The 27,644-nt window shown below is 40.2% G+C and overlaps 2 protein-coding genes across 2 annotated transcripts in view; one reads left to right on the top strand and one right to left on the bottom strand.

Moving 5' to 3' along the window:
• The first annotated feature begins 1,435 nt into the window (after nucleotides 1–1,435).
• LOC139168581 (lysosomal acid lipase/cholesteryl ester hydrolase-like) lies at nucleotides 1,436–25,735 on the top strand. Its single transcript, XM_070754205.1, has 9 exons — nucleotides 1,436–1,561; nucleotides 3,381–3,498; nucleotides 9,463–9,661; nucleotides 9,950–10,059; nucleotides 10,658–10,791; nucleotides 14,512–14,652; nucleotides 20,676–20,747; nucleotides 23,036–23,107; nucleotides 25,502–25,735. The coding sequence occupies exons 1-9, from the start codon at nucleotides 1,436–1,438 to the stop codon at nucleotides 25,733–25,735; spliced, it is 1,206 nt and encodes a 401-aa protein (XP_070610306.1).
• ANKRD22 (ankyrin repeat domain 22) overlaps nucleotides 21,694–27,644 on the bottom strand; it is a 41,331-nt gene continuing 35,380 nt past the window's right edge. Inside the window, exon 6 of the mRNA XM_070752332.1 lies at nucleotides 21,694–27,043. Coding sequence (XP_070608433.1) covers nucleotides 26,966–27,043 — 78 coding nt within the window. The 3' untranslated portion in view covers nucleotides 21,694–26,965. The remainder of the gene's footprint in view (nucleotides 27,044–27,644) is intronic.

Genomic DNA, 27,644 nt, shown 5'->3' on the forward strand with positions numbered 1-27,644 from the left:
TCATACTGTTACGGAAAACAACAAGCCAGATATCACTAAAGTAGGCAACATCAGCAGCAGTCATCATACACAAATAATCACCCCAAACAAAATCATTGAAGTTTCCTTAGATGTCCGAGAGCAGAACAATGACGGTGGCCCCCCAATTCTTCAGAGTAGTATGTAAAAATGAGTTCAGCAAACTGAAATTTATTTACACCATAAATTCCATTGCCAGAACCAACATCATCCTCAGTAAACTTAGATCAAGACCGAATCTATCCATATTACAACGTATCCGCTCCAGTAAACTCCATGCAGAACTCAAAAGACAGCAAGAACTAGGTGACACTGACTTATACATAGATTACCATGCTGACTACATCAAAAGACCCGCAATACATCTCACAACATTCAACCTACCATCCACCAACAAACAACAAACCAACATCCAATACACTATCAACCAAAACTAGGTAAATGCGCCCCTTACTTCCTCAATCCAATACTAATCTTAAATGCAAACTAATTAATGCAAAAAGCATCATTAACAAAGTGTCTGAACTCCTCCTCTTATTAAATACTGCCACGTTCAACATTATATTTGTATGGGAAACATTTTGTCAGAATGGTCAAACAACTGGCAATTCCAAATCCCAACTAACAAATGCTCTATCCTACACATTGGCAGAAACAACCATGCAGATGACCATCACTCTGTCAAAGACCTAGGAGTACTCATATCTAATGATCTCAGTGCCAAAGCCCACTGCAGCAACATCGCCAAAAAGGCATTAAGAGTTTCTTCTCCAATAATATTACCTTACTAACCAGAGTATACAAAACATTCACCAGACCAATTCTTGAATACAGCTCCTCTGTCTGGAACCCACACTGCATATCGGACATTAATACAATAGAGCATGTCCAAAGATGCTTTACAAGAAGAGTCCTCCACTCCTCTGCTCACAACAAATGTTAACAACAATCTTTGGCAAAATCTACATTATTAAACATTTTTAAATTCAACGGTTGGGAATCCAAAAGAGAGCTGAACAGATGGCTTCAACTACTTTTTTGTTGTTGGAAAATTCATCCTAGAGTCCTTTTTCATATCATTTAATTGAGGTACAATAGATAAAACAGATAACGTGGGAACATGAGAGAAAGATATTTATAAATCCTAGCCCGGAGGTTTCTCTGTTGCTTAAACTGGATGCTGATCCTTGGCTACTTATTTGTTTAATCCACTCTTGAAGTGAGTTTAATTATTTTTCACCCGATTGGAACCATTTTCTAATTGGTGTTGACTTGTTTCCATTCTCCTTAGAAGTAAAATTCTGATCAATGGGCTGTTTCTGGTTAAGGCAACAGAAGATATTGATGCTTTGTATCTATGTTTCAGGAAGTTCATGTTTCTAAAAAGTTAATCAATGACTAAATTGCTTCATATAGGATGAAGACGCGGAGTTTCATCATAATGGCTTATTTATGCCATGGAATGCTCAGCTTGGAAGACCTGGAAACTTCAGCAAGACTTGACACTAACTATAATATGGACCCTGAGTGTTTTATGAATATTGTATGTTAAATTTATTTTGACTGTTATATTTTGATAGGGGGAGCCAGATGCATAAAGAAAATGGCAAAAGAGGCTTCTCTGCCAAATCTATAGCCTTCAGAGGACTATTTATCAGTATAATGTAGAAATGTTTAATGCTAAATGCTATTTTATACATATAAAAATCACCAAGTAATGAGAGAAAAGTAAAGTCAAGAACATTTTAAAAAAATTAATTTAGAGGTGTTTTTTTTAAATACAACCTGTATTTTTCTAAATAACTCAAGATGACAAATATAACCTTGTACCCCTTTTCACTCTTATTTTTACCCACAACAGCTACTCTGTGAGATGAGTTGGGCTGAAAGAGTAACTGTGATTGATATCACTCAACTGGCTTTCATCATGTTGATGTCTCAAGTATATGCAATTTAAAGTTCGTTGCACAATCTTTATCCTTTGATGTTTATGCTAAAATGGTAGAGAAGAATTTCAAAAGAGACTTTAGCAATAAACTGGGTAGAATAAGACCTGCTATGGAGAAGAACTGACTATCCTTTACTCTGTAAACATGAATTTAGGATACAAACGAAAATTAGCCACATCAATTATTTTCATCACCACTTAGTTGGCTTTGCTCATTTATAGTGAGCAAAAGAATTCTGAGAAGCAATTCTAAATATTTCAATGTGAAATGGAGAAGAACCCTGGGGAAGGTGGGCTGTGATGTCTCAAGATTTAAGAAATGTTATGATTTAAATTTTGAGTTAGGTCTTGGGGGTTGGTGGCCTAGTCCATGGCCAAAAAACATGTTTAAAGGAGCTCCATGAGAAACAAAGGGTTGAGAACCACTGGGTTAGGAGAAATTTAAACATTAGACAATATAGAATATTTCTTTGCAATGCCCTCCAAAATTAATTAAAAATGCAATCTTGGGCAAAAGAAATCTTCAATCTGAGTATTGTATTGGCTGTTCTGTGTTAGCAAAAACTTCAGAAGAGAAGGATTTAGGGGTAGTGATTTCTGAAAATGGGTGAACAGTGCAGTCAGGTGGTAGGGAAAGCAAGTAGAATGATTGGCTGCATAGCTAGAGGTATAACAAGCAGGAAGAGGGAGATTGTGATCCTGCTGTATAGAGCGCTGGTGAGGCCACATTTGGAAAACTGTGTTCAGTTCTGGAGATCTCACCTACAAAAAGATATTGATAAAATTGAATGGGTCCAAAGATGGGCTACAAAAATGGTGGACGGTCTTAAGCATAAAACTTATCAGGAAAGACTTAATGAACTCAATCTGTATAGTCTGGAGGACAGAAGGGAAAGGGGGGACATGATTGAAACATTTAAATATGTTAAAGGGTTAAATAAGTTTCAGGAGAGAAGTGTTTTTAATAGGAAAGTGAACACAAGAACAAGGGGGCACAATCTGAGGTTAGTTGGGGGGAAATTAGAAGTAACGTGAAAAAATATTATTTTACTGAAAGAATAGTAGATGCTTGGAACAAACTTCCAGCAGATGTGGTTTGTAAATCCACAGTAACTGAATTTAAACATGCCTGGGATAAATATATATCCATCCTAATATAAAATGCAAGAAATAGTATAAGGCCAGACTAGATGAACCATGAGGTATTTTTCTGCCGTCAATTTTCTATGTTTCATCTTGCTTATGCTCTAGCTTTTGAAGGTATATAGTTGTGGCAACCTGCTTGTTGTTGGAGGACACAAAAATGGAATATTCCTGAGCTTTCTGCAGTATTCATTATCTTGTTTGCCCATTTGTGTTCTGAAAATACCAATTCAGACAAGTTTGCTCTGTCATTTTGTTTTTCAATTTACAGAGTGAAATTATCCATTTTCATAACTATCCAAGTGAGGAATATCATGTTGAAACAGAAGATGGATATATACTTACCATTAACAGAATACCACATGGAAGGTATAATGGTGCAAATAAAGGTAAGACATGGACAAATCAAATGGCATCCAATTGAAGTCTAGTTTAAAAAATGGCAAATGGGAAACTTTTGCATTCCACATCTGTGGAAGCACTTATTTCTCTTCAGATCTGAAATCCTGCTCTCTTCTTTTCTTGACAACCCTATGTGACCTCATGCAAGATTCTTATAGAACATGGCTGAGAATACTTTTCAATAATTGAGTTGCAATGATCTATCTGTTCAAAATGAAATGTGATGATTTCAGAAAGAACACCAACATTTGTCCTGGGTGTTACAAGAAATTGTACATTAACAATAGCTTTCAATAGCTTAGAAAAGGAGATAGTCAAAATACCCGGCCGGTGCTTCACTCCCCGGCCCGTTTTGCTGCAGGGCCAGGGAGACACGGCCCTCGGCGTAGCTGCCATCTTGGAAAAGGCCGAGATCTCGCGAGATTTCGCGAGATCTCGGCCAGCTTCAGGAGGCTTCGGCCTAGCCGATGACGTCATCCAGGGGCGGAGCCTGTCAGCCCTATAAAAGGGCTGGACAGGCTTCAGGGCCTCCTTTTTGCCCTGGACGACGACGAAGTGAACACCCGGCTGGAGTTCGCTTCCTTCTGGCAGCCATTTTGAACAGCCTCGTGGCATCGGCCATTTTAGGCTGCATCATTTGGAGGCCAGGTTTGGAGTCGTGGGGGGTGGAAAGCCATTGATACCTTAATTAAAGGGGTCTTCTTCCTGGGCAGGAGCCTTCCCCTTGGGGGGTTGTTTCTCCTCATCTTCCCTTCATTTTGGGCTCTTTTGACCATTGTCGGGGGGGGGGTGAGGCCTAGTAGGCCTGGTTAGGGCCTGTTATCCACAGGCCCTGGGCTCAGGGGGTGGGCTTTCCCCTTTTTTTGGGAGAAGGCTGCGTGGCCTTATTAACTCTTCAGGAAGGATTTCCTTTGAGCAATTCCCAAGCAGCTAGTTTTCTATTTGCTCTCTTTGAGCCATCCTGTCTCAATGGCTCCCAAAAGGCAGAAGCCTCTACCATTACATACAGAGATGGGGGCTCAGCCTAGAAGGGCCTTGAGACCCTCTGCTAGGGCCAGGCTGATTCAAGCTGATGCTCAACCTGGGGTCAGTAGGGCTGGCAGGATGAGGGGTCCTTCTACATCTGAATCTAATATACCTGCTCATTCCTGGTCCAGGATCATCGAGAGGCTGGATGATCTAGATGCACGCTGGAGATCGGTATACGGGCTGGGCGGCGCCACTCCTTCAGCTCCAGTGGCACTTGGCAGGTCCCCAGGTGAACCAACAGCCCAGACCAGGCAGATGACAGTGACACCTGGCTCATTAGGAGCTGGGTCCTCTTGGATGTCTTCTACCCCTTTGGGGGCAGGTGAGATTGCACCACACCCTACACTTCCACCGCTCCTCCCTCTGACCGGACAGGCCGTTGGGCCACCGGGTTTTGGGAGTGGGGTCAACTCAGGGGGTAACTCGGCCATCACCTGTAGTCAGGTATGGGCTTCCCCCACTGCTACTGCGGCGGCACAGGCCCCTTCGATGGCTTCGGTGCCCTCGACGGGGTCAGGGGAGGCAACTGTTGGGGTTCCCATGGTCTTAGATGCTTTGGCTGCTGTTAGAGTGGCTGCCATCCCGTGGGCGTTGCCCTCCACGCCTTTGGGTTTTCACCTTCATCCTACTGTCAGGGAATGTATTTGGAAAGGGGAGTATGTAGATCTTTTCTCCCTCCTCAACAGGGAAGTTCCTAAAAAGGAGAACGAGGATGAGGCTAAGGTAGACAAGCCCAAGAAGGCCAGGGTTAGCAGGTGCTTCAGCTCATGGCTGTATGCATACCTGACATATGCTTCAGTGGTGATTCAGAGGGAGCCCACTCGGGCTGCCTCGATGCTTAAATACATTGACTTGATTGCCCATGCTCATTTTGAGTATAAGGGCACGGTGTGGCACCAATACGATGAGGCCTTTAGGATGCGGGTGGCATTTGAGCGCATGCTTCCTTAGGATGTGGTTGTTCCCGATTTGTGGTTTAATGCAACCCACATGTCCCGGGCCAGGGGAGGCGACCGCACGGATAGTGGTCACTATATGGAGGACGAGCCGATGGCGTCACCCGCGACCCGGGTAGTTGTGGGAGGTACAGTGAAAGCTGCCCCTCTGTGTCATGGGTTTGCAGCCAAGGGGGCATGTTTTCGTCCCTTCTGCAGATACAGACATGCGTGTGGGAACTGTGGAGGCTACCACGCCACCAACACTTGTACCAAGCCCAAAGGGGATAAGGATAGGAAAGACGGGGGGGGACAGGCTAAGCCCCCCCCGCCTGCTGGGGGAAAAGGATCCCAGCCCAATTAAACTGGGAGTGCTAGAGGAGTTGTTGCAGGGATATCACCCTCGTTGGAGAGCGGCTGCTCTCTTACAGGGTTTTACCACGGGCTTTAGGATTCCGTATGTGGAGCCTAGGAAGGCCTTCATGTCTGACAACCTTAGATCGGTTGTGGGTCATGAAGACATTGTTAGGGCTAAAATTCACCACTTGTCCTTCCCGAAGGGAGAATCAGTGAATGATTTCATTCCTGATGAGCTTTTCTCAGTCCGCTATGCGTCCTTTGAAGCGGCGGTGGCCATGCTTAGGAAGTGTGGGGTGGGAGCCCTTATGGGTAAATGCGACATTAAGTCTGCATTCCGGCTCCTCCCCATACACCCAGATGACTTTGAGCTCCTGGGCTTCCACTTTGAAGGGGGCTTTTATGTAGATAGAGCGTTGCCAATGGGCTGCTCCATATCTTGCTCCCTGTTCGAGAGCTTTAGCACCTTCTTGGAGTGGATGCTCAAGAGGCGCTCTGGTCTGGGTTCGGTCATTCATTACCTCGATGACTTCCTGTTGGCAGGGCCTGCACAATCAGAGCAATGTTCTGCCCTAATGCTGGCCTTTGAAGCCCTTTGTGCTCAATTGGGGGTCCCTTTGGCTCCTGAGAAGACCGAGGGCCCCGCCACCAGGATTACTTTTCTGGGTATTGAATTGGACTTGGAGGAGCAATCTTGTAGATTGCCCCTTGATAAGCTGCTCAAGATTCAGAGCAAGCTTGACATAATGTTAGATAGTCGGAAGGTAACCCTTCATCAGCTTCAGGAACTCGCCAGGCTTCTTAACTTTGCCTGCCGGGATGAAGGGGCTACGTTTGCCCCATCATTGTACCCGCCTGAGCGCTGGGGTCAAGGATGACCTGCGCGTATGGCGGGTCTTTTTGGCCCACTTCAATGGTCGCTCTTTCTGGAGGCACGAGCTTCTTTTGGAAGCTGAGTTGCAGTTATGTTCGGACGCCACAGGGACCTGCGGGTTCGGGGTTATCTTAGGCGACCAGTGGTGCCATTCCATGTGGCCTCCGGAATGGAGGGCCTCTTCCCTGGTCAAGGATTTGACCTTCCTGGAGCTCTTCCCACTGATAGTAGCTTTAGAGCTGTGGGGAGAGCAATTTAGAGACAAAACCATGCACTTCTGGTGTGACAACTTGGCTGTGGTCCACGTTGTGAATGACCTGTCATCTAAAAGCAACAGGGTCATGCAGCTTGTCCACTATTTTGTGCACAAGTCATTGTCTCTAAACACCCTGTTTCTGGCTTGGTATGTCCCCGGGCTAGATAACGGGATTGCTGATGCCTTGTCCCGTGGTCAGTTGTCCAGGTTTTGGACGCTGGCTCCCTGGGCTCGTGTGTCACCGGAAGTCTTCCCCGACCACCTGTGGAGCCTGGGTGGGCTCACGAACAGTGGAGGACGGAAGCAGACAGGGCCATGGCCCTCTCAGTGGCACCAAGCACTTTGGGGGCATATCAGAACTCAGGTAAGGAGTTTTGGGACTTCAGGCAAGTCAGGAGTTACCCTCACATTTGGCCTTTCCCAGTAGATCACATCATGGAGTTCTGTGTGCTGCTCCGGCAACGCGGCATTGCAGTTAGAACCATTAGGTCTAGGTTAGCAGGATTGGCCTTTCTGTCCAAGGCCAGTGGTTTTTCGGATTTTTTTTTGCAACTTCCGCATTCGGAAGATGCTGGAAGGTTGGGTTAGGGAGCGGCCTGAGCCCCCATCGGACAGTAGACAGGTGTTAACTGTGCAGCAGCTGTCCCTTATTAATCAAGCTTGAAACAGCCTGTGCGCCTCTCTGTACGAGGCCCGCCTCTTTCAGGCAGCAGCCAATGTCATGTTTTTTGGGGCCCTTCGAGTAAGTGAGGCTTTAGCCTCCTCTCAGGCTGACAGGTCTCTCCGGGCTTTTCAGTTTTCTGACTTGCAGTTTAGTGAAAGGGGTGTCTCACTATTGGTGAGACAATCTAAGACTGACCAGTTGCGTAGGGGTGTCAGGATAGAGTTGACGGCCACCACCAATCAGTCTGTGTGCCCAGTGGCAGCCCTTTCTAATTTCTGCAGTTTCAGGGGGACAGGCAAGGATAGCTTTTTAAACACCAGGATGGTACCCTACTGACCCACTATCAATTTTGGGCTTTAGTGACTAGGGCTCTAGTTGGGACTGGCATGGACCCCACCAGCTATGGAATGCATTTGTTCTGTATCGGCGCTGCAACTAGTGCAGCAGTGTCTGGTTTCCCAGGTCATAGGATCTGGGAAGCCTATTTTAGATTATGAACGGCCAGCTGAGGTAATCGGGCAGGATGTCACGCTAGGTAACCTTTCTCTGCCCTCTTCTAGATAGTCCCGCCAGGGCGAGACCGACGGCGTTGCTGTGCGGCCACAGTATGTTCTTTTTGGCTGGCCGCTCTGTAGCAAGAACTGCCGTGGGGACCCGGCTGTCTTTGGGTCTGGTGGGTCAGCATCGTCTGGAGGGGAGGAAGAGGCCTGCAAGAGAGGGGTTTCTCCTGCTGCTCCTGGGAGGGCGGCACAAGAGGTGTCGCGCCCAGGTGGTCGGTCTTGCACTTCGGTGGCAATGACCTGTGTGTGCTTGGGGGTTTGGCACTGCTTTGCCACGCCCACGAAGACTTGCATATTCTTCGCAAAGCTTGGCCAACCACGCAAGTGGTCTGGTCTGAGATCCTCCCGAGGATCGTTTGGGGACGCCATTTCCCTTAGGGCCACTCACAAGGTCAGGAAAGGTGACTAAGGCTATGGGTAGGCTGGTTAGAGAGTTGGGTGGGGTAGTGGTTTCCCATCCCAACATCACCATAGATCAGCTGTGGCTTCACCGCACTGATGGTGTTTCACCTGTCAGATCAGGGGAACACCATTTTCTTACAGGACCTGCAGAGGTCACTGCGCGAGCTGGTGCAGTTTGAGGGGGGAGTCAGGGGGCCAAGATAGAGATCTGACCCCCACTCTGTGGCAGGTTAGGGGCGGAAAACTGGGTGGTGTTTAGCAACTGCGTGTTCTCCGTTGGGCATCTTTGGGGATGATTGACAGGTTCTCTCCAAAGGTTCATGGTGTTAATGACCTGAGCAATTTGGGGGAACCTGTCTTTGGGTCCCGCCCATTTCCTTCCCCTTCTAGGGGTTAGACGGCGGGACCTCCCACATGCAGGTGCATGGCAGTGAGTCAGGTGAGGGCATGGCCCCTCACCTGGATCAGCATGGAGCTACGCCCATAAGTTGCCCCATAAGTTTTTCTGATGTCATTTTCCGCCCCGGAAGCAATTGTTTGACCCTGCGGGTCCTTGTTTAGGGTAATAGTTAATTTATGCTAATTTATTTGAATAAATTATGCAAATTTAATTAATAAAAGTGACCCATTTTAAATCCAGCTCTTTGTGTCCGTGTCGTTACTCTGCCTCTGCTGCAATGTCTTGAGGTCCTGTAAGTTTAAGTGACCAACCGACAAATCATGGTACCAGATGTTGCAAGAAAGAAACCACCAAGAACAAGAAAGGCCAATTACAAATTAAATTTTTTTTAAAAAACTATGAAAGGTGTATCCCATTTAAGAAACATTTGGACAAGGTTTTAATTATTAAAATTAGGTTTATCTTATTTTACAGCTGCACGACCTGTTGTGTTTTTGGTACATAGTGTCAATGGAGATGGTTCCCACTGGATTTCTAACCAGCCTCACAACAGTTTTGGGTTCATATTAGCAGATAATGGTTATGATGTTTGGCTTGGAAATAGCAGAGGAAACACCTGGTCTTCAAATCATAAGACACTGAAGCCCTGGCAGGAGGAATTCTGGAGCTTCAGGTAAGAAAATATAAAAAGGATAGCAGCCTAGATGAGGTTCTCAGTTGAGGGTATTGATCTGGTAGTACTAGTTCAACAAGGTCTGTAGTCTTGCATCCTATTTTCTCCTAAGATTTCCCAACAACTTGATCTTGATTTCCCTCTTCTAAAATCCTTCTTACAGTTGCATGAATATCTTTGTGGCTTTTACCCTGTGATCCTTTCCATGTGATCAACTGAGATAATTTCTGAGCAAGATGACCTAGGCTGGCATTTATAAAGCAATGTGCTTGCTTTCTTCTTTCCTAGTTTTCATGAGATGGGATACTATGACATTCCAGCAGTCATAAACTTTATCCTGAACAAAACCAAACAGCAGCAGCTTTATTATGTGGGCCATTCAGAAGGCACAACTGCTGGTAAGTTAGTTATAGAGGCAAATCTATGAGCAGGGATGAATAGGAAAAACTAATGCAGTCTATGCATTGCAGCTGTGCAACTTGCAGTGAACAATTTGAGAATCTATCTCTCCTGTCAAGTATTTATAGGGGAGGCCAAGTCAGGAAGAACAAATCAACTTCTGAGTTCCTATTATTCATAAGCACATTGTAATGCTTGGCTCATCTAACCCAGCCATTCCTCTCTAAGAATTTTTTGCAATTAGCAATTCCATACTCTACAGTCAAGATAAGCCTAGGACGTTTGCATGTAAACAATGTGTTCTAGCATGAAGTGATAGTCTTGTGTTTCAGCAATTTTCTTCTGGCTGATCAGTGAAGGCAGTTGAATTATGCAATGCACCTTCCCATTGTGAACATGAGAACAGAATCAGATATTTCTCCCTCCTCTGCATCCCACACTCATCATGCAGTCTAGTTCTTTGATTGCAAAGCAAAGATGCATTCTCCTCCACACATTGTGTATGTAATGAACAATTAATGTTTATCCTGCAGAAAAGCAGGAACAAGAAGAAAAATAATATGATAATTATTTAGAGTAAAATTTGATTTTCTTCAGGTTTCATCTCATTCTCTTCTTGGCCAGAACTGGCTAAAAGAATTAAGGTCTTTTTTGGAATGGGACCTATAGTCACACTAAAATATGCTACATGTCCTCTAATAAAAATATGGACCCCTCCTTTCCTATTACAGGTAAGTGCTTTTGGGCTCTATTGATGCATAATGAAGTCAAATGCCTTATTGATGAAAACAGCATAGCTTGAACATGTGGGCAATGATCCTACCCCCCCTGATATTTATTTCTAAGACAAGGAGACACAAATAGTACCCCCTGGTCAAAACATGGCTTTGGGATTGGGGGGGGGGCGTGTTTGAACAGATTTGCCTGCTGTTCCAATTGAACCGTTTCCTGGATCAGGAGGCCTTGCTCATGGTCCCCTAGAGACAAAAACATGAAGAACAGTTGCAGGAATTGAGTATGGCCCCCTTCCTCTATTTACGAGATGTAGTGTGTGGTTGTGAATGAATTGGCTGAATTAGTAATAATTTTTAATTAATTAGATTTTTCATTGTGTTGCTCTTGTATCCTGTGAGCCACGTCGAGTCTTCAGAGAAGGGCGGCATACAAATCTAAATAATAATAATAATAATAATAATAATAATAATAATAATAATAATAGTAATAATAATAGTAATAATAATAATAATAATAATAATAATAATAATAATAATAATAATAATAATAATAATAGCCAGTCTAGAGAAAAGAAGGACTAGGGGCAGTGATGGGGTTCTACAGGTCAGGTAGGCACAGTGAAGAGCTACCAAAAAATTTTCAGTGCAAATTGGGTGCTCTGCGGTGGAGCTCCATTGCGTCCCAACCCCATCCGGGCACTAGCCCACCCCTGGATTCGCAGAACCGGTAGAAAATTTTTGAATTTTTGTCTTTGTTTTCCCTCCTAGGCTCTGGGTTGCAGTAAATGAGGTTGAATGTGTATAATTTTAGAAGAGCTGTGCATTCATGTCTGTGTGTACATACACATACAGTTTATATAGTTTATAATGTATATTGTTGTGTGCCTGTGTGTAATATGTATGTACAATTTGACATATATACATAGAGTTAAATAGTATATTTTGGATGTTCAATAATAGTAAAGAGATAGGGAAATTGTATTTCTTTGAGGTGAGGAGAGGCCAGGCACTCTAACCCTAATCCAAACCCTTGACATGAGTGAGATCAAGTTGGCCACCTTTAAGCTAGTCACATAACCTTTAGGCCACCCCCTGGTCACATGATTGTCAAGCCATTCCCACCTGGTCACATGTTTGTCAAACCACACCCACAAACTAAGCCATGCCCACAGTGTGGAAATTAAAAAAAATGCAGCCCTTCACTAACTAGGGGTGACATGACAGCAGTAATTCCAGTATTTGAGGGACAGAGAAAATGAGATCAACTTATTTTACAAAACACCAGGAAGCAAGGCAAGAAACAATGGATGGAAACTAATCAAGGAGAGAAGCAACCTGGAATTCAGGAGAAACGTCCTAGCAGTGAGTACAATTATTAGCCATTGGAACAGTTTGCCATCAGAATCTGTAGGAGACTGCCACCTATCTGAAATGATACAGGATATTTTGCTTGAGCAGGAGGGGTGGTGTACTAGAAGACTTCTAAGATTGCTTCCAGCTCTATTGATTATTGATTGATTAATTAATTAATTAATAGATTGACATGCCTGCTTACCTCCTGTCTGGATTACAGAAACATGACATACATGGGGGGCTGCCCTTGAAGACCAGCAAAAAACTTCAATTGGTCCAGAGTGCATCTGCACTCACAGTAAGAGCCCCGAGGTTTTCCCATGTAACAACTTGGGCTTCCAGTTTCATTTTGGGTACAATTCAATGTGCTAGTCATAATCTTTAAAGTCCTATATGGCCCAGGGCCAGGCTATCAGCAGAACCACTTTTCCCTAAGGACATCTACACATTCTACCAGCTCCCTTAGAGTCCCCTAATCCCTTCCTTTCAACACTGCTATCAGCAGGGAGCTAGGAAGTGGGTGTTTTGGATGGCAGCCTCTGTCCTAGGAAGTTCAAGGAGCATCCGTTTAGCCTTCCTTAAGGCTGTAAAAACCTGTCTTTCCCCACAAGCATCAGGACAAGATTAGATGATGGGACCTTAACCTGAGTTGTGCCAGTTTTTATGTTTTCAGTGGTTGTATTTTATAGTGCTTAACAAGATTTTATGTTTTTAATTTGGATAAATTAATTGCTTTGATCAAAATAAAAAAAATACAATTACTTTTGTTTCTACTTGGAAACCACTTCTGGGCTTTGTGTCTGAGCGCAAATTAATTTTACCAATTAGCAGGTTTGTAGTTATTGACATGGGTAGTTTACACTCAGTGAAGGGCTACTGAACGTTTTACTACCACACTGTGAGCGTGGCTTATGTAGGACACCCTGCATTTTCTTTCAACGACTTTCAGTGCAAATTGGGTGCTCTGGGGTAGAGCTCCATTTTCGCTACCCCACTGTATCACCCCGCCCCCGGTCCGGGCAGCAGCCCACTCCTGTTTACACTATTATAAGAGCTATGGTGGTTAGAATGTAGTACTACAGGATAACTCACTGCTCACTCCAGGAGTTTGAGTTTCACCGACTCAAGGTTGACTTAGCCTTTCAGCCTTCCAAGGTGGGTAAAATGAGGACCCAGATTGTTGGGGGTGATATTTTGACTCTGTAAACCACTTAGAGAGGGTTGTTAACCCACAAAGCAGTAAATAAGTCTAAGTGCTAAGTTATGTAAAAGTACAAAGTTGACATTTGATGCTAATATCTAATTCTACTACAAGTCAATTCTTTTTATTCCTTTTTTCCCCTTTGCCCCACACTTTTCTCTTCAACCTTTCCACCCTTATTTTCCTAATATTTGTATTTTATATTATAAACTAACAAAACTTTTATTTTATTTTTTTAACCTCTGGGAATCGCCAAAGTATACAAGAACAAAACAAAAATACAAAATTTAAAACCCCAATATTAAAAAACACTCATCCATCATTCATTCATTACTACTTGCCAGAGCAGAATGTTGTTGCTTAATGGCCATATATGGTGATGGTGGTTATATAAATGCTTGTAATAAAATAAAATAAGATAAAAGCTTCAAAACTGACTACAGGTTGTTTTTTTAAGGAAAAAAACAATTAAAAATCATTATATGGTATGTGAAGATTATCATATTATATATATTTTATTAATATTGTTTTAATTACAATTGCCTAAACTAAACCAGCTTTTGGGTTTTTTTCATCCACCTTTTTGAATGTCAACTCTCATGTACCATACAAATATCCAGTTTTTGGGTATTCTTGAACTAAGGATTTTTTCTTAAATTTACAGTGGGAGAGAAACTGCCTAGGGCAGTGATGGCACCCTTTGTCCCTCAGGTGCCAAAAGTGTGTGTGCGTGTGCTATGGCGCATGCGCATGTGCCCACACCCATAATTCAGTGCCTGAGGATGGCAAAATGGCCTCCCCCACCCCTCCAGAGGCCCTCTGAAGGCCTGAAATAGCCCATTTCTCAAACTCTGATGCCCTCCCCAGGCTCCAGAGGCAAAAATGCCCTTCCCCATTCCCTCAGAGATTCTCTGGAAGCTGAAAATGCCCTCCCAGAGCCTCCAGGTGAGCCGAAAATCAGCTGGCTGGCACGCACATTCACATTGCAGCTGGGCTAGGGTAATGGGTTGTGTGCCAGTGGATATGGCTCTGTGTGCCACCTGTGGCACCTGTGCCCTAGGTTCGCCATCACTGGCCTAGGGTTTACAGCAGATATGGGGTTGGGATGACATTACATTTGGCTTAATTACATCAGTTCTAATTAATTAATTTATATATTTCAGACATTTTTTGGCTACAACGGAATTCTTCAGTATCCCAGTACTTTGAGAAAGCTAAAAGTTGCACTTTGTAATTATCAACCAAAAATCTGTGAATTTGTTATGTCTTTTATAGCTGGTTCTAACACTCCTAATTTCAACATCGTAAGTATAAACAAAGCACCTACTGTAGATTGTTTTTTTAAATATAATTTTTATTGATTTTTTAATAATTTTACAAAAAGCAAAAAAACATAAAACATAAAAGTGTGCCATCACCAAACAAGAAAATAAAATTCCCTTCACCAGGGAAGATTCAATTCTGTATCCTTCATTTACTTCATCTCTGGGTTACATTATTCTTTATAAAGTGATTGAACTTTATTTCTTACATTTGCATCGCTTGCTGATATTGTTAATATATAATTTTTAACCTTCTCCCACCGCCTCATTGTTGCTTCTAATTTCTCTTCATTATAGTTATGTAATCTAATTTCCATTATTTCATAGTGAATGTGGTCCACCATGTACCTGCACCAATTTTTTATCGTACATTTATCTTTCCACCCAAGCACTATAGTTGCCTGGGCGCTTTCTATCGCTGCGGTTTTGATTTCTTCATATTCTTTTACCTCACTGTTTTTTATCAATAATGCTGCTTCCTTGGTTATTTTCCAGTTACCATTCATAATTTTATTCACTTCCATTTGTATTTGCTTCCAAAATTTTGGAACTTTATTACATTCCCAAAACATATGCATAAATACTCCTTTTTCCTTACATCCATGCCAGCAATTTCCTTTCCTCATTGTTTGAAAGCGTGCTAATTGCACTGGTGAATAATACCATTTATGTAATATTTTTCTTCTCATCTCTCTTATTCTTGTGTTTTTAATTCTTTTAATATTTTCAATTGTGCCTTCCATATCCCATTCATCAATTTCTAACTCATCCTGCCAATATCTCGTCAATCCTTTTACTACTTGTTCCTCTGCTTGTAATAATTCTCTATATATATTACCTGTTTGTGCTTTTATATTCTTACTCTTTTCCCTTAATATCTTCTCTAAATTAGTTTCTTGTATGGTGAATATTTCTTTATTTTCCCTCTTCCCTAAATATGTGCTTATTGCGTTAATTTGTAACCAATTTTGTTGTCCAAGGCATCTCTCTATTTCATTCCTATTAATTCTTCCAACCTTTTCATATAACTGTTCCATTCTCTGTATACCTTCCCTCCTTAATTTCCATATTATCTTTGTGAGGTTTCTTTCTTTCTTTATATTTATCGCATGCAGCGTTGCTAGTTTAGAATTTGTCATTTTTAATTTATCCTGCCATTTCATCCAACTCTCTATGATCGCTTTAGTAGGGTCTAATAATCTATTTATTTCTATTTTATTCCATTTCCTGAATAATAATTCCTGATTCTTAATATCATTAATTTCCTTCTCTAATTCTACCCATGGTTTCTCCTCTAATAATTGTAATTCCATTAATCTATCAATTTGATATGCATCCCTATAATACTCCAAGCTTGGGTTTCCCCAACCTCCTTCGCCTTCCGTAGCTATCAACCATTTTTTTTTATTCTTGGTCTTTTATTACCTTCTAGTCTTCTCAAATTTTTATTTTTCCAATTCTTAATTTGTTTCTGAATTTTTTTCCATATTAAATTATAATTATATTCCACCATTTTTTCCGAGTTCTTTAAGAACCATACTCCTAAATATTTCATTTTCTTGTTACCCAATTTTAAACCCGATACCTTCTGTATTTCAATTTGTTCTTTAGGTCCAGTATTTAAACAAATAATTTCTGATTTTTCCATGTTTACTCTTAACCCTGATTGGTCTTTAAACTCCTGATGTATTGTAGTCATTCTTTTAATCATATCTATTGGTGTTTCTGTAACTATTATGGCATCGTCTGCAAATAAATTTAATTTTAATTCCATATTTCCTATTTGATATCCCTTCCATTGTTTATCTTTTCTAATTTTATTAGCTAACGTTTCAATTGCCATTGCAAAAAGCATCGGGGATAGGGGATATCCTTGCTTGGTTCCATTATTTATTTCTATCATCTCCGTTCTATTTCCATTCACTCTAACGCAGGCTGTATTTTCCTTAAATATTTCTTTTATTACTTGACAAAAACTTTTCCCCATATCCAAGCTATTACATAGTTGGAATAAGTACTCATGATTTATTTTATCGAAAGCTTTATAAACATCTAACTTTAGTAATCCCATTTTCCTTTTAGTTCTAGTAGCATGGTACAGCACATTCAGTATATTTCTAATAGGTTCATATATTCTTCTTCCTTTTATAAAACCGTACTGATCTTTCCCAATTTTCCTTGGTAATATATTTTCCAGTCTATTTGATAAAATTTTCATAAAAAATTTATAATCTTGATTTAGCAAACTAATTGGACTGTAGGAACCGGGTTCTTTCAAGTCTCGATCTGGTTTAGGAATTATTACAATTTCAGAATTCTTCCATGTTTGTGGAATGTCTAATGTTGTGAGGATATTATTATACAATTTCTCCAAATGCGGTAACAAAATTTCTATATACGTTTTATAATATTCACCTGTGAATCCATCAGGGCCTGGTTCTTTACTGGCTTTTAACTCTTTTACCACTTTAATTATTTCATCCCTTGTTATATTTGCATCTAACATTTGTCTTTCTTCTTCATTCAACCTTTCTTTAACCTCTATTTCTTGTAACATAACATATTCTTTTTCATACAGTTTTACATAAAATTCTCTCATTACATTTTCTAATTCTCTATTACCATATCTCATTACTCCATTTTTATCTTTCAGGCCATTTATTATTAATTTTTCTTTTCTTTTTTAAAGATAATTCGCCATTTGTAATGCTGATTTCCCCCCCATATTTCTATTCTCTGTTTTACCGCTGTTCTCATATTATTCCAGTTTTCTTCCTGTAAATCCTTTAATCGTCTTTGTTTAAGTTTTAATAGGTCATTCCATTCTTTATTTCTAGTTATTCTCAAATTTTCTCTTCTTAATTCTATTTCCCTTATTCTTTTTTCCCTTTCCATCCCCCAACTTTTTCTAATATAAGACTCCATACTAATTAAATTACCCCTAATAACTGCTTTCTTCATGTCCTAGATAACTGATTGCCTCATTCCATCATTTTGATTTATTTCATAAAATTCCTGAATATCTCTCTGAATTTTTTCCCTATTTTCTTCACTTGCTGAGACAATTGAGTTGTATCTCCAAATTCTTTGTCTACTAATGGAGTCTATTTTTATAACTGCTGTTATAGGTGCATGGTCAGATATCCAATTACTTTTAATATCTGCTTTTTTAACTTGAATGTTTCCTGTTTTGTTCATAAATATATAGTCAATGCGACTAAACTTATTATGTCTTACTGAATAATATGTTCCTCTATTTAAATTATCAGCATGTAAGTCTATCATATTTAAATTATTCAAATTTAATTGTTTCTTTTCTTTATTGTTGGCTGTTATTTCTACATTAAAATCCCCAGCAAATATCACCATCCCCTCTGAAAATAAATCCAGTTTATGTTTTGCATTCATAATAAATTGTTTAGCATTTACCTTTGGAGCGTATATTACTGCTAACATTATCATCTTTTGGTTAATTTTTCCTTTTACAAATAATAATCTTCCTTCTTTATCCCCTTTTATTTGTATCACCTGAAATACATTTCTTTGATTTATTAATATAGCAACCCCCCTACTATTTGTTTTTCCTCTAGATTCAAAAATATGTTTCCAATCCTTACTCTCAATCAATTTATCCATCTTTTTCCGTCCCTTATGGGTTTCAGTAAGAAATAAAAAATCCACATAATTTTCTTTCACTAATTTCAATAATCTGTGCCTTTTCAAAGGCGATGCAAGACCATTTATATTTAATGCCATAATTGTTCGATCACCCATAATATTTCAATTTAACATTTTCCCCTCCTGCAACCCAGAGTTCTGTTGACTTTTTCATTTTTATAAAAGAATCTTCCCACCCAGGTGCCTCCCCCCGAATTTCTCTCACAATGAGAGAAAAGCGGAAAAAACCTCCGCTGCTTTGGTCAGGCACCATAGGGGGCATGGTTCCACCGAAACTGATGCTCCCCCCCAAACACCCTTTTTTAAAAATTGGAAATAAAACCACACACATCCCTCCCCAAGTCTCCCTCACTTGATTAAAGTTAAAAGAAGTATTGAATTGAAACAGACCAAACCTTAACTCCCCCCCCCCCGATATATAAAACCATGAAAACAGTTAGAAGAAAAAGTTTTTACAAACATTTCATTTATTTTCTGCCTCGTGACTCTTGCCTCCATCTTAGAAGATTCCGGTGCTTTTTTCTCCTTCTCCAGAAAAGCTTGCTTTTTCAGTTCAAACTCCTTAATAGGGAACGTTGCTTGCAAAAGTTTCATGAGATCTTTGCCCCCCTTCTCCTCCTTTTGCACCCCCCTCTTCCATCGCCTCTGTTGCTTTTCCTGCCTGTTCCTTTAAATCCAGATTCAGACCGAGTTTCACCACCATTTCTTTTCCTTCTTTCAATGACTTTGCTTGGTACATTCTCCCCTCCTGAAATACCACCACAATAGCCGGATATTGCCAGCTAAAATGCACATTTCCTTTAAACAAAGCTTCTGTTATCGGGCACATTTGACTTCTTGCTTGCAGAGTTGACACCAACAAATATTTTAAAACCCGGATCGAGGCCCCTTTAAAAGTAAGGTTAGTGATTTTTCTTAGTTCTTTGTAAACTGTTTCAGCCATTCTTTTTGAGAGGAATTTAATTACGATCTCTCGTTGGTTTGCATGTCTTCTTGCTCCAAAAACCCAATGTGCACATTCTATTTCATGATCCAAAACTTCGATTTTATACTCCTTAAGCCATTGCTGGATATTTTGGATCATGTTTCTACTGTCAGCAAAATCTGCTTTAAAACCCCTCAGATGTAAGTTCGCTCTTCTTAATCTGTCCTCCAGCATACTTATACGTTGATGGTCCTGTTCCTTTTCTTCTTCTAATTTTGTAACCCTAGTACCCTGGGCTTGCTGTTCTATTTTCACTGTTTGCAGCTCAGTTGCAGTCTTAGTTACCACGTCTTGCATTTCTTTTAATTGCTGACCGACCACAACAAAAGTTTTCACCAAGGCATCCATTCTCTCTGTGAGTTCTGCCCCAACTATCTCCGCCATTTTCTCTTCCTCTTAACTTATTGTTTACTCACAGTTCCGAGTGGAAAGCAGGCTGTTTTCAAGTTGTTTCTCTCTTCTTCGATAAGCCCAAGGTATTTCCAGGTTCCTAATTTATAGCTTTTTTACTTAGTTCAATTTATTTGAGACTTCGAGAGGTCTGACAGGGTTCAAAATCCAATGTTTACTTTCTCATTTGAAGAGCGTTCAGTGGAGCGTCTACCCTCACCGACGCATGCGCAACCCCCCCCCCCACCTACTGTAGATTGCATTCTGAGCTGCCCCTTAATCTTTCTGGCTAGTTGCAGGATAACAAATGGCTCTAGTCATCAAAACTATTGATGATTAGGTTCAACAAGGTTGAGTTTTCCTCTTAACATTTGCATTTCAAGATTTCCTGGAAGAAAGAATTAACTTTGTGCAAAGGTTTTAGAACACAAGGTGTAGCTGTGTTCGTTATATTGGAAGTGATGACTTTCCAAGTGAGGATCAATCCAATAAAACTGAAGAATCAAGCATCATGATTGTTCCAAAAATTAATGACTTGTATAAAGAATCAGTAAATTGGAATGTGAATTGTTTGAAAACGGGAAATGCAAAGCACATAGATAGCATTCAGAGCTGCCCCTTTACCTTTCTGGCTAGTTGTAGGATAACAAATAGTTCTAGTCATCAAAACTATTGATGTTTGTGCATTCAACTTCAAAATGCAATGTAACTATATAGCAAATGAATAGGGTAACTCCAGCTGAATTATGAAAATTAAATCTATTACACTGCACATTACTAGAGAGTATCCTGGATTTGGCGGGGGGGGGGGGGTCTTCATCTATTGTATTAGGTCTACAATATTTTTGAATGTAAATAGACCCCAACATTTACAATAAGCTCTAATTAAATTTTTGCTACATGGCAGATGAAATTAATTAGGGAATTAAGATGAACAATTGTTTTATTTCAGAGTCGTATGGACATGTATGTAGCACATAGTCCTGCTGGAACATCTCCACAAAATCTTCTTCACTGGAAAATGGTAATTTTTTTTTTACCATAGATTGAATCCAGTTCTAACCATACATAGAAGAAATCTGTTAATCATTGTACTGTATATGGGTTTCTTCTGCCTAATTCTGGGTGCAGTGGAGTATGTGTATTTATTAAACATTTCAAGCACCAATGACTATCATAAATAATAAATCACATGCATATACATAAACGTCATTATACTAGCAGTATAGCAGATAGAACAAGTTAATGGCAGGAGTGGAGGGGAAGGGAAGGGAATGGGATGGGATGGGATGGGACGGGACGGGACGGGACGGAACGGAACAGAAAAGAAAAGAATAGAATAGACAGGAAAACTATATTTAAGTATATAATCTATAAATTCCCTTGCTATAATAAAATTCTACTTAAGGTGACCCATTCATGAGTCCACGGAGAGGGGCGGCATATAAATAAATAAATAAATAAATAAATAAATAAATAAATAAATAAATAAATAAATAAATAAATAAATAAATAAATAAATAAATAAATAAATAAATAAATAAATAAATAAATAAATAAATAAATAAATAAATAAATAAATAAACAAACAAACAAACAAACAAACAAACAAACAAACAAACAAACAAACAAACAAACAAATAAATAAATAAATAAATAAACAAACAAACAAACAAACAAACAAACAAACAAACAATCATCTAGTGACAGAAAAGGAGAAAACAAATAGAATATCTGAAACTAAACATTCTATAGAAGCATTTAAGCCGTTTTTTTAAAAAATTAAAAATTGATTTAACATTATTTGATAATTTAACTTAAAAATTCTGTCTAAAAAGAAAAGCATTAGATCAGAGAAGGCAACCTAGAATTGTAAGATTTGGAACATTACCCCAAATTGCCTCTTTTGGGGTAATAATGTGTAGCTTGTAATATCTGGAACTACAATGAGTTCATTCAGCATATGATATTAGCATAGAGCTTTTCTATTTATGCTGCAATCTTTATTATTTCCATAGCAAGACTCCAGGTTAAGACTGACCTGGTTTAAAGATGAATGATAGTTAAGAATGTAGTGTGTGTACTGGTTGCTTACAATAGTTCGATTTCATTACACAATATTACTTATACAGTAAAGTGGTACCTCTACCTAAGAACGCCTCTACTTATGAACCGGGTGTTCAAGATTTTTTTGCCTCTTCTTAAGAACCATTTTCTACTTAAGAACCCAAGCCTGGAAAAATTTCCCAGGAAATTTGAGAGTGGCACGAAGGCATGGCCAGTTTCCTACCACCCCCCTTTAATCCTGGCCATCTTGGGCTTTTCTGGGCTGCCAGGGGAGCCTTTTGGTAACGCTTAAGGAGGCTTTGGCAGCCCAGAATGAATGGAGCATTTTCCTTTCTCTGGGTGCTTGGAGAGGGAATAAACCACTTTGCTGTGGTGACTCCCTTGTGCTGCCTCCCATACATCTGGCGCAAGGTTGCCTCCTGGAGCGTCTGGGCACAGAAAGGCAAAAGGGGGCACTTCGCTCTGGCTGGAGCAAGTGAGCGAGGGGAGAGGGGAACCCTTCAGCATGGGAAGGAAGAGGAAGCAGGTAGCAGCAGCAGCAGCAACCGCCTTTCGGTCAAAGGAACGGGAGGTTCCCCCCTCTCGCCCACCTGGGTTTCTCTCTCTGGTGCAGTGTATGGGAGGCAGCCTTGCGCCAGGTGTATGGGAGGCGCATGCTCCTCCTCACCGCCTCAGAGTCCCTAATGAATTTGCACACATTATTTGCTTTTACATTGATTCCTATGGGAAAAATTGCTTCTACTTACAAACTTTTCTACTTAAGAACCTGGTAATGGAATGAATTAAGTTCTTAAGTTGAGATACCACTGTACTTGTATTATACAATAAAACTGTTCTGGCTTATATACAAGTTCAAGCTAATTTTATATAATTACACACACACACACACACCATTAGCATTATTCAAACAATTATCAGCACAATCAGAAGTATGTCACTAATCCAGCACTTCAGTCTTGGGTACCAAACTAAGTTTTCAAGGTCTTGCAGAAGACCAACATGGATGGGCCCTTCCATGATGGTACCCAGAGCAGGCCCTCTTGCTGGATGGGGCAGATAGAGACCACTGAGTAGAGACGGTACTGTAAGTAACTTAGACCCAAGCCATGAAGACATTGAAAGGTGACAACCAGCACCTTGAGTTGCATCTGTATCCAATGTAGCTTGGATAGCAGTGGCATCATGTTATCAAAATGACTGGCTATAATTTTATTCAGTTCTGTAATTCCATATTATTCATTATAGATCTATCATGAAAAGGTGTTTCAAGCATATGATTATGGCACTAAGGAAAAGAATATGGAGAAATATAACCAGGTATGAAAATAAAACAGTTTTCTTGTGAAATATGTTGTTCCTCATTTGTAGCTTTTAGAACAGAATGGTTTCCTTCTTAGATGTGTTGTAGATGGATAGGAATATTTTTATACCTTTTTTCAAATTTTGCAGGCTTAGGTTGAGCACATGTCATCAAAGTGATTATAAGTGTAGATAAATATTTAAGTGTAGATAAATATAAATATTTCTTGCCCTTCCTGATCTGAAGACAGTCATCACCTACATTTAAGACTATCTACCATTTCTGCCTAGCCAGGCCATTTAGCAATGGAAATAGCAATAGTATTTAGATTTAAATACCATCCAATAGTGTTTTACAGACTCTCTGGGTGGTTTAAAATATGGAAGCATTATTTGCACATTGCCCTCAACAATCTGAGTCTTCATTTTACCAACCTCAGAAGGATGGAATCTGAGTCAATCTTAGGCACAATCAGGATCAAACTTCAGGCTGCAGGCAGAATTTGCCTACTACACCAGGGGCTACTTTACATCAGCAAATGCATCAAATGACTAATTTAAGCCAATATGTTCTCTTTGAGACCAATTGTAGAATGTCCTATCTTTTCTGGACCTCTGTCATGTCTCCATCAGAGCCTGGTTCAGGGGAGGAGAAGGAGGAGGAGGAGGAGGAGGGAATTAGATTCTAACTTATCTCACTGTCAATTAACTTCATCCCACACTGCGTGGCCGTGCTGCCTTGCAATGCATCACCTTGCATGCACAGTACAAAACACAGCCCTCGATTTTTTTTTAAAAAAAGCCAAAAACAAAATGGTGATGCAAGTGCAGTGCCAGAAACTTTGATAAATTAACAGACACACACACACACACACAAAATTGATGGTTCGGTGACATCATCATGAAGTCATCCAGCGGGTCACTACTGGTTCGAGCAAACCAAGAGGAATCCACCTCTGCAGGAGGAGGAGGAACGAAGACCATCTGACAGGGATGGCACATCTCCCTTGGCATGTTTGAAGAGATCAGAAACTGAGGGCAAAATTGTCCCAGGCCCTCAAGCATTGGAATAGGTGCAGTGATGGGCTCTTATGGGGTACGCAGAACTGGTAGCAAATTTTGAATTTTTTTCCCTTCTGGGCTCTGGATACGTTTTCCCTATTGCAGTAAATGAGGTTGAATGTGTATAATTTTAGAAGAGCTATGTGTGTGTGTACATACACTTTATATAGTAGATAATGTATATTTTTGTGTGCCTGTGTGTAATATTTATGTACACATATGGCATATATACATAGAATTAAATAGTATATTTTAGATGTTCAGTAATAGTAAGGGAAATTGTATGTCTTTGAGGTGAGGAGAGGCCAGGCACCTTAACCCTAACCCAAAACCTCGACGTGAGTGGTGTTAAGTTGGCCACCTTTAAGCCAGTCACATGACCTTTAAGCCACCCCTAGTCATATGATCATCAAGCAACCCCCCAGCTGGTCACATGGCTGGCAAGCCACACCCACAAAATAAGCCATGGCCACAGTGTGGTAGTAAAGGTTTTTGCAGCCATTTACTGGGTAGGTGGTCGACAAGACAGAATGCTGCCTACCTTCTCAGACACAGGGAGGGATCAGCTGCTGACAGGCAGTGGTACTGGTAGGTAGCAGATCCCCTCTGATGAGAAACAGCTGATCCAAGGGCTTGGAGAGCAGAGGATTGGCAAGCTCAGAGAGGGGCTGCAAGGTTGCTCGGGAAAAGGTCGTGCCATCTCTCCCAACAAGGAAAACACCCTAAGTGGAATGACTTAAGGAGAAGCTGTGGGGAGTTAGCCTTTGGCAGGAACAATTGTTTGTTTTGGATTGTACTCCCGCAGCTTTGACTCGTGTTTTTTTGCCTTGCTTTGAGGGTTGCTATTGGTCTTGCCCTTGCCTTGTGGACTGCTTTTGCCCTATGTTTTGCTTTACCTTCAGACCTGCCTTTGCCTTGTACCTTGTCTTGGCCCTGAGGATTGTCATTTGTCTTATGCCTGGACTTTGCCTTGTGGACTTTCCTGATAATATATGTTTGGGGGACTGAGAGAACTGCTGGCAGGGTGGCAGGGTGGAGTCTTGCTGGCTATTGGAGGGCTGTTTGTTGAACACATCTTGAGAGCAAAAAAGAGGACTTTCTAAAGGTCTGCCTTGCCTTGATCACATGGGTCATAACAGGTGCTGACCTGTATTGAGGGCAAAAATCAGACATTTAATCTACCACTTTCAATTTTGTCTCAGGTTTGGTATTTGCACTGAGTTCTAGTGTTTACACTGAGTTCTATTACTTTGGCTTTTTAAAAAGTGATAATTTGCAATGTTTTATATATTGCATCACTTCCTGAGCAGTTTTTAATTAATTATTTAAATTTGTTTCTTTTCTTCCCAGACAACTCCTCCCATATATAAGATAGAAGATATAAAAATACCCTTTGCCCTCTGGTCTGGTGAAAATGACTCATTTGTGAACATAAAAGACATCCAGGCATTAATAGCACGGCTTAGTAACGTCATATATCACCAACATGTTCCTGAATGGCAACATCTAGATTACATTTGGGGACTTGATGCAACTGAAGTTATGTACATGCCTATCATTGAGATAATGAAAAAATATCAGTGATTCCTCAGCAGTGATGTACGGAGAAAGCATGGATCCAGCTGTTCCTCCTCTTCCTCATCAATCACCTTCAGACCTGGGGTCTGTTAACTCTTCATCTGGGGGCTGATGGACATCCCAGGCTCTGTCTCTGTCCCTATCTGTTTCTCTATCTCAATCTTTGTCTCTGTCTCTGTTTCTTGTCTCTGTCTGTCTGGCTGGCTGGCTCTCTCTGCCAGCTCAATTTCCTCTTCTCCTTATGAACTGTCAGGTTGCCTTGATACTGATACTGACTCCAACTCCTCCTTTGATATGGCTGATGGAAAGGCCGCAACAATTAGTCTGGTTTTTAGTCATTGTATTTATTAGTTTTGGGTGGTTTTAATCTGACTTTTACTATAGTTTAACATTTAAGGGTTTTCCATTTGTAATGCATACCATCCTGTATAGAAATGAAGACAGAGATGGAGATGCAGATGGAGATAGTGACACATTGACAGAAAAATGTTGCTGTGCAGTTTCACTGCCTATTTTCAATACTTTGTGGGATCTTTCCTTGTCTTAATATGATGTGTCAATTTCCTCATTATGATGCACAATCAGAAAGTCTTATAAAAGCCATTTGTAAAATGAAAAAAATAAATAAAAAACTAACAATGGGGAAATGAAGTAGGAAATGAGCTAGCAACCAAGGAGTAGACCTACGATAAAGCAGTAATGTCTCAAAAATATCCCTTTGAGTGCCTTTGAGTATTCTGTAACATTTAAATAGATTGTGTCATTCTACTCAAATGATAAATAATAAAGATAAAAGGAATTGGGGTGTGGCTGTTCTGTTTCCATTCCCATGTGAAGTTGGGAACTCCCAAGACTGAAAGCTCCTTGTTCAATTACCATATATTCAAAACAAAATAGACACACATCTTTTGAAAAGTCAAAAGTCAATTTACAACAGATCCTTGTTGCTAAATCTGTTTTGGATTAAAACACATATAAATAGCACAATTCAATACTGATGAAATAAATAATATGGCTGTATCAATGGTTTTCAAATTCACAACTCATTTTGATTTTATCACCCATCAAACCTCAGCAACAGGATTTAATGGAGTCTATTCTTTTGTATAAGCTTATTGTCTGGTTGATGTCACCTGAAATTGTAAAAGGAATTGTAAAAGGACATATATCACAATGAAGCATTGTGATATATGTCCCATGGGTTGGATCTTTCCTAACAATGTCTGATGTAATGATCTAGGAATCCTTCTTTAATATTTTTTCTATGTTGAGGAACTTTAATCTTCTTGCTATGTCCAATGGAGTCTCTCCATCCTGAAATGAACAGATAAAATGAACAAACGTGAAAATAACAAATGAGGAAAGCATCAACATAAATAAAATCTAACTTGGGCGACCCAAAGGTGCTTTTTCAAGAGGCAACTGGACTTTCTTGGGGTTTTTTGAAGACACTTCACTTCTCACATAAGAAGCTTCTTCAGTTCTGATAGGATAGTGTCTTTTCATCCTTCCGTTACCCACCATCCAGTCAGAGCTGAAGAAACTTCTCGGGTGAGAAGCGAAACATCTTCAAAGAAAAACAGTTGCCTCTTGAAAAAGCACCTTTGGGACAACCATGTCCTGGATGACTGAGAATCTCCATAGACATGTAACTTGGCCAACTTTAGATATTTCAAAGAGTACTATTGCCAAGAATACAGTTATTTCATTGTAACTTATGCAGAATGGTTTCATTTTTGAAAGTATCCAATAATGCCTTTTGAATCAAATGTTACAAGTTCTCGGAGGAAGTAATTATCTATTTATCTATCTATCTATCTATCTATCTATCTATCTATCTATCTATCTATCTATCTATCTATCTATCTATCTATCTATCTATCCAACTATCTAACATTAAATGTTGATTCTTGAC

The sequence above is a fragment of the Erythrolamprus reginae genome, chromosome 5 (assembly GCF_031021105.1).
Source record: "Erythrolamprus reginae isolate rEryReg1 chromosome 5, rEryReg1.hap1, whole genome shotgun sequence".
NCBI classification, from domain to species: Eukaryota; Metazoa; Chordata; class Lepidosauria; order Squamata; family Dipsadidae; genus Erythrolamprus; species Erythrolamprus reginae.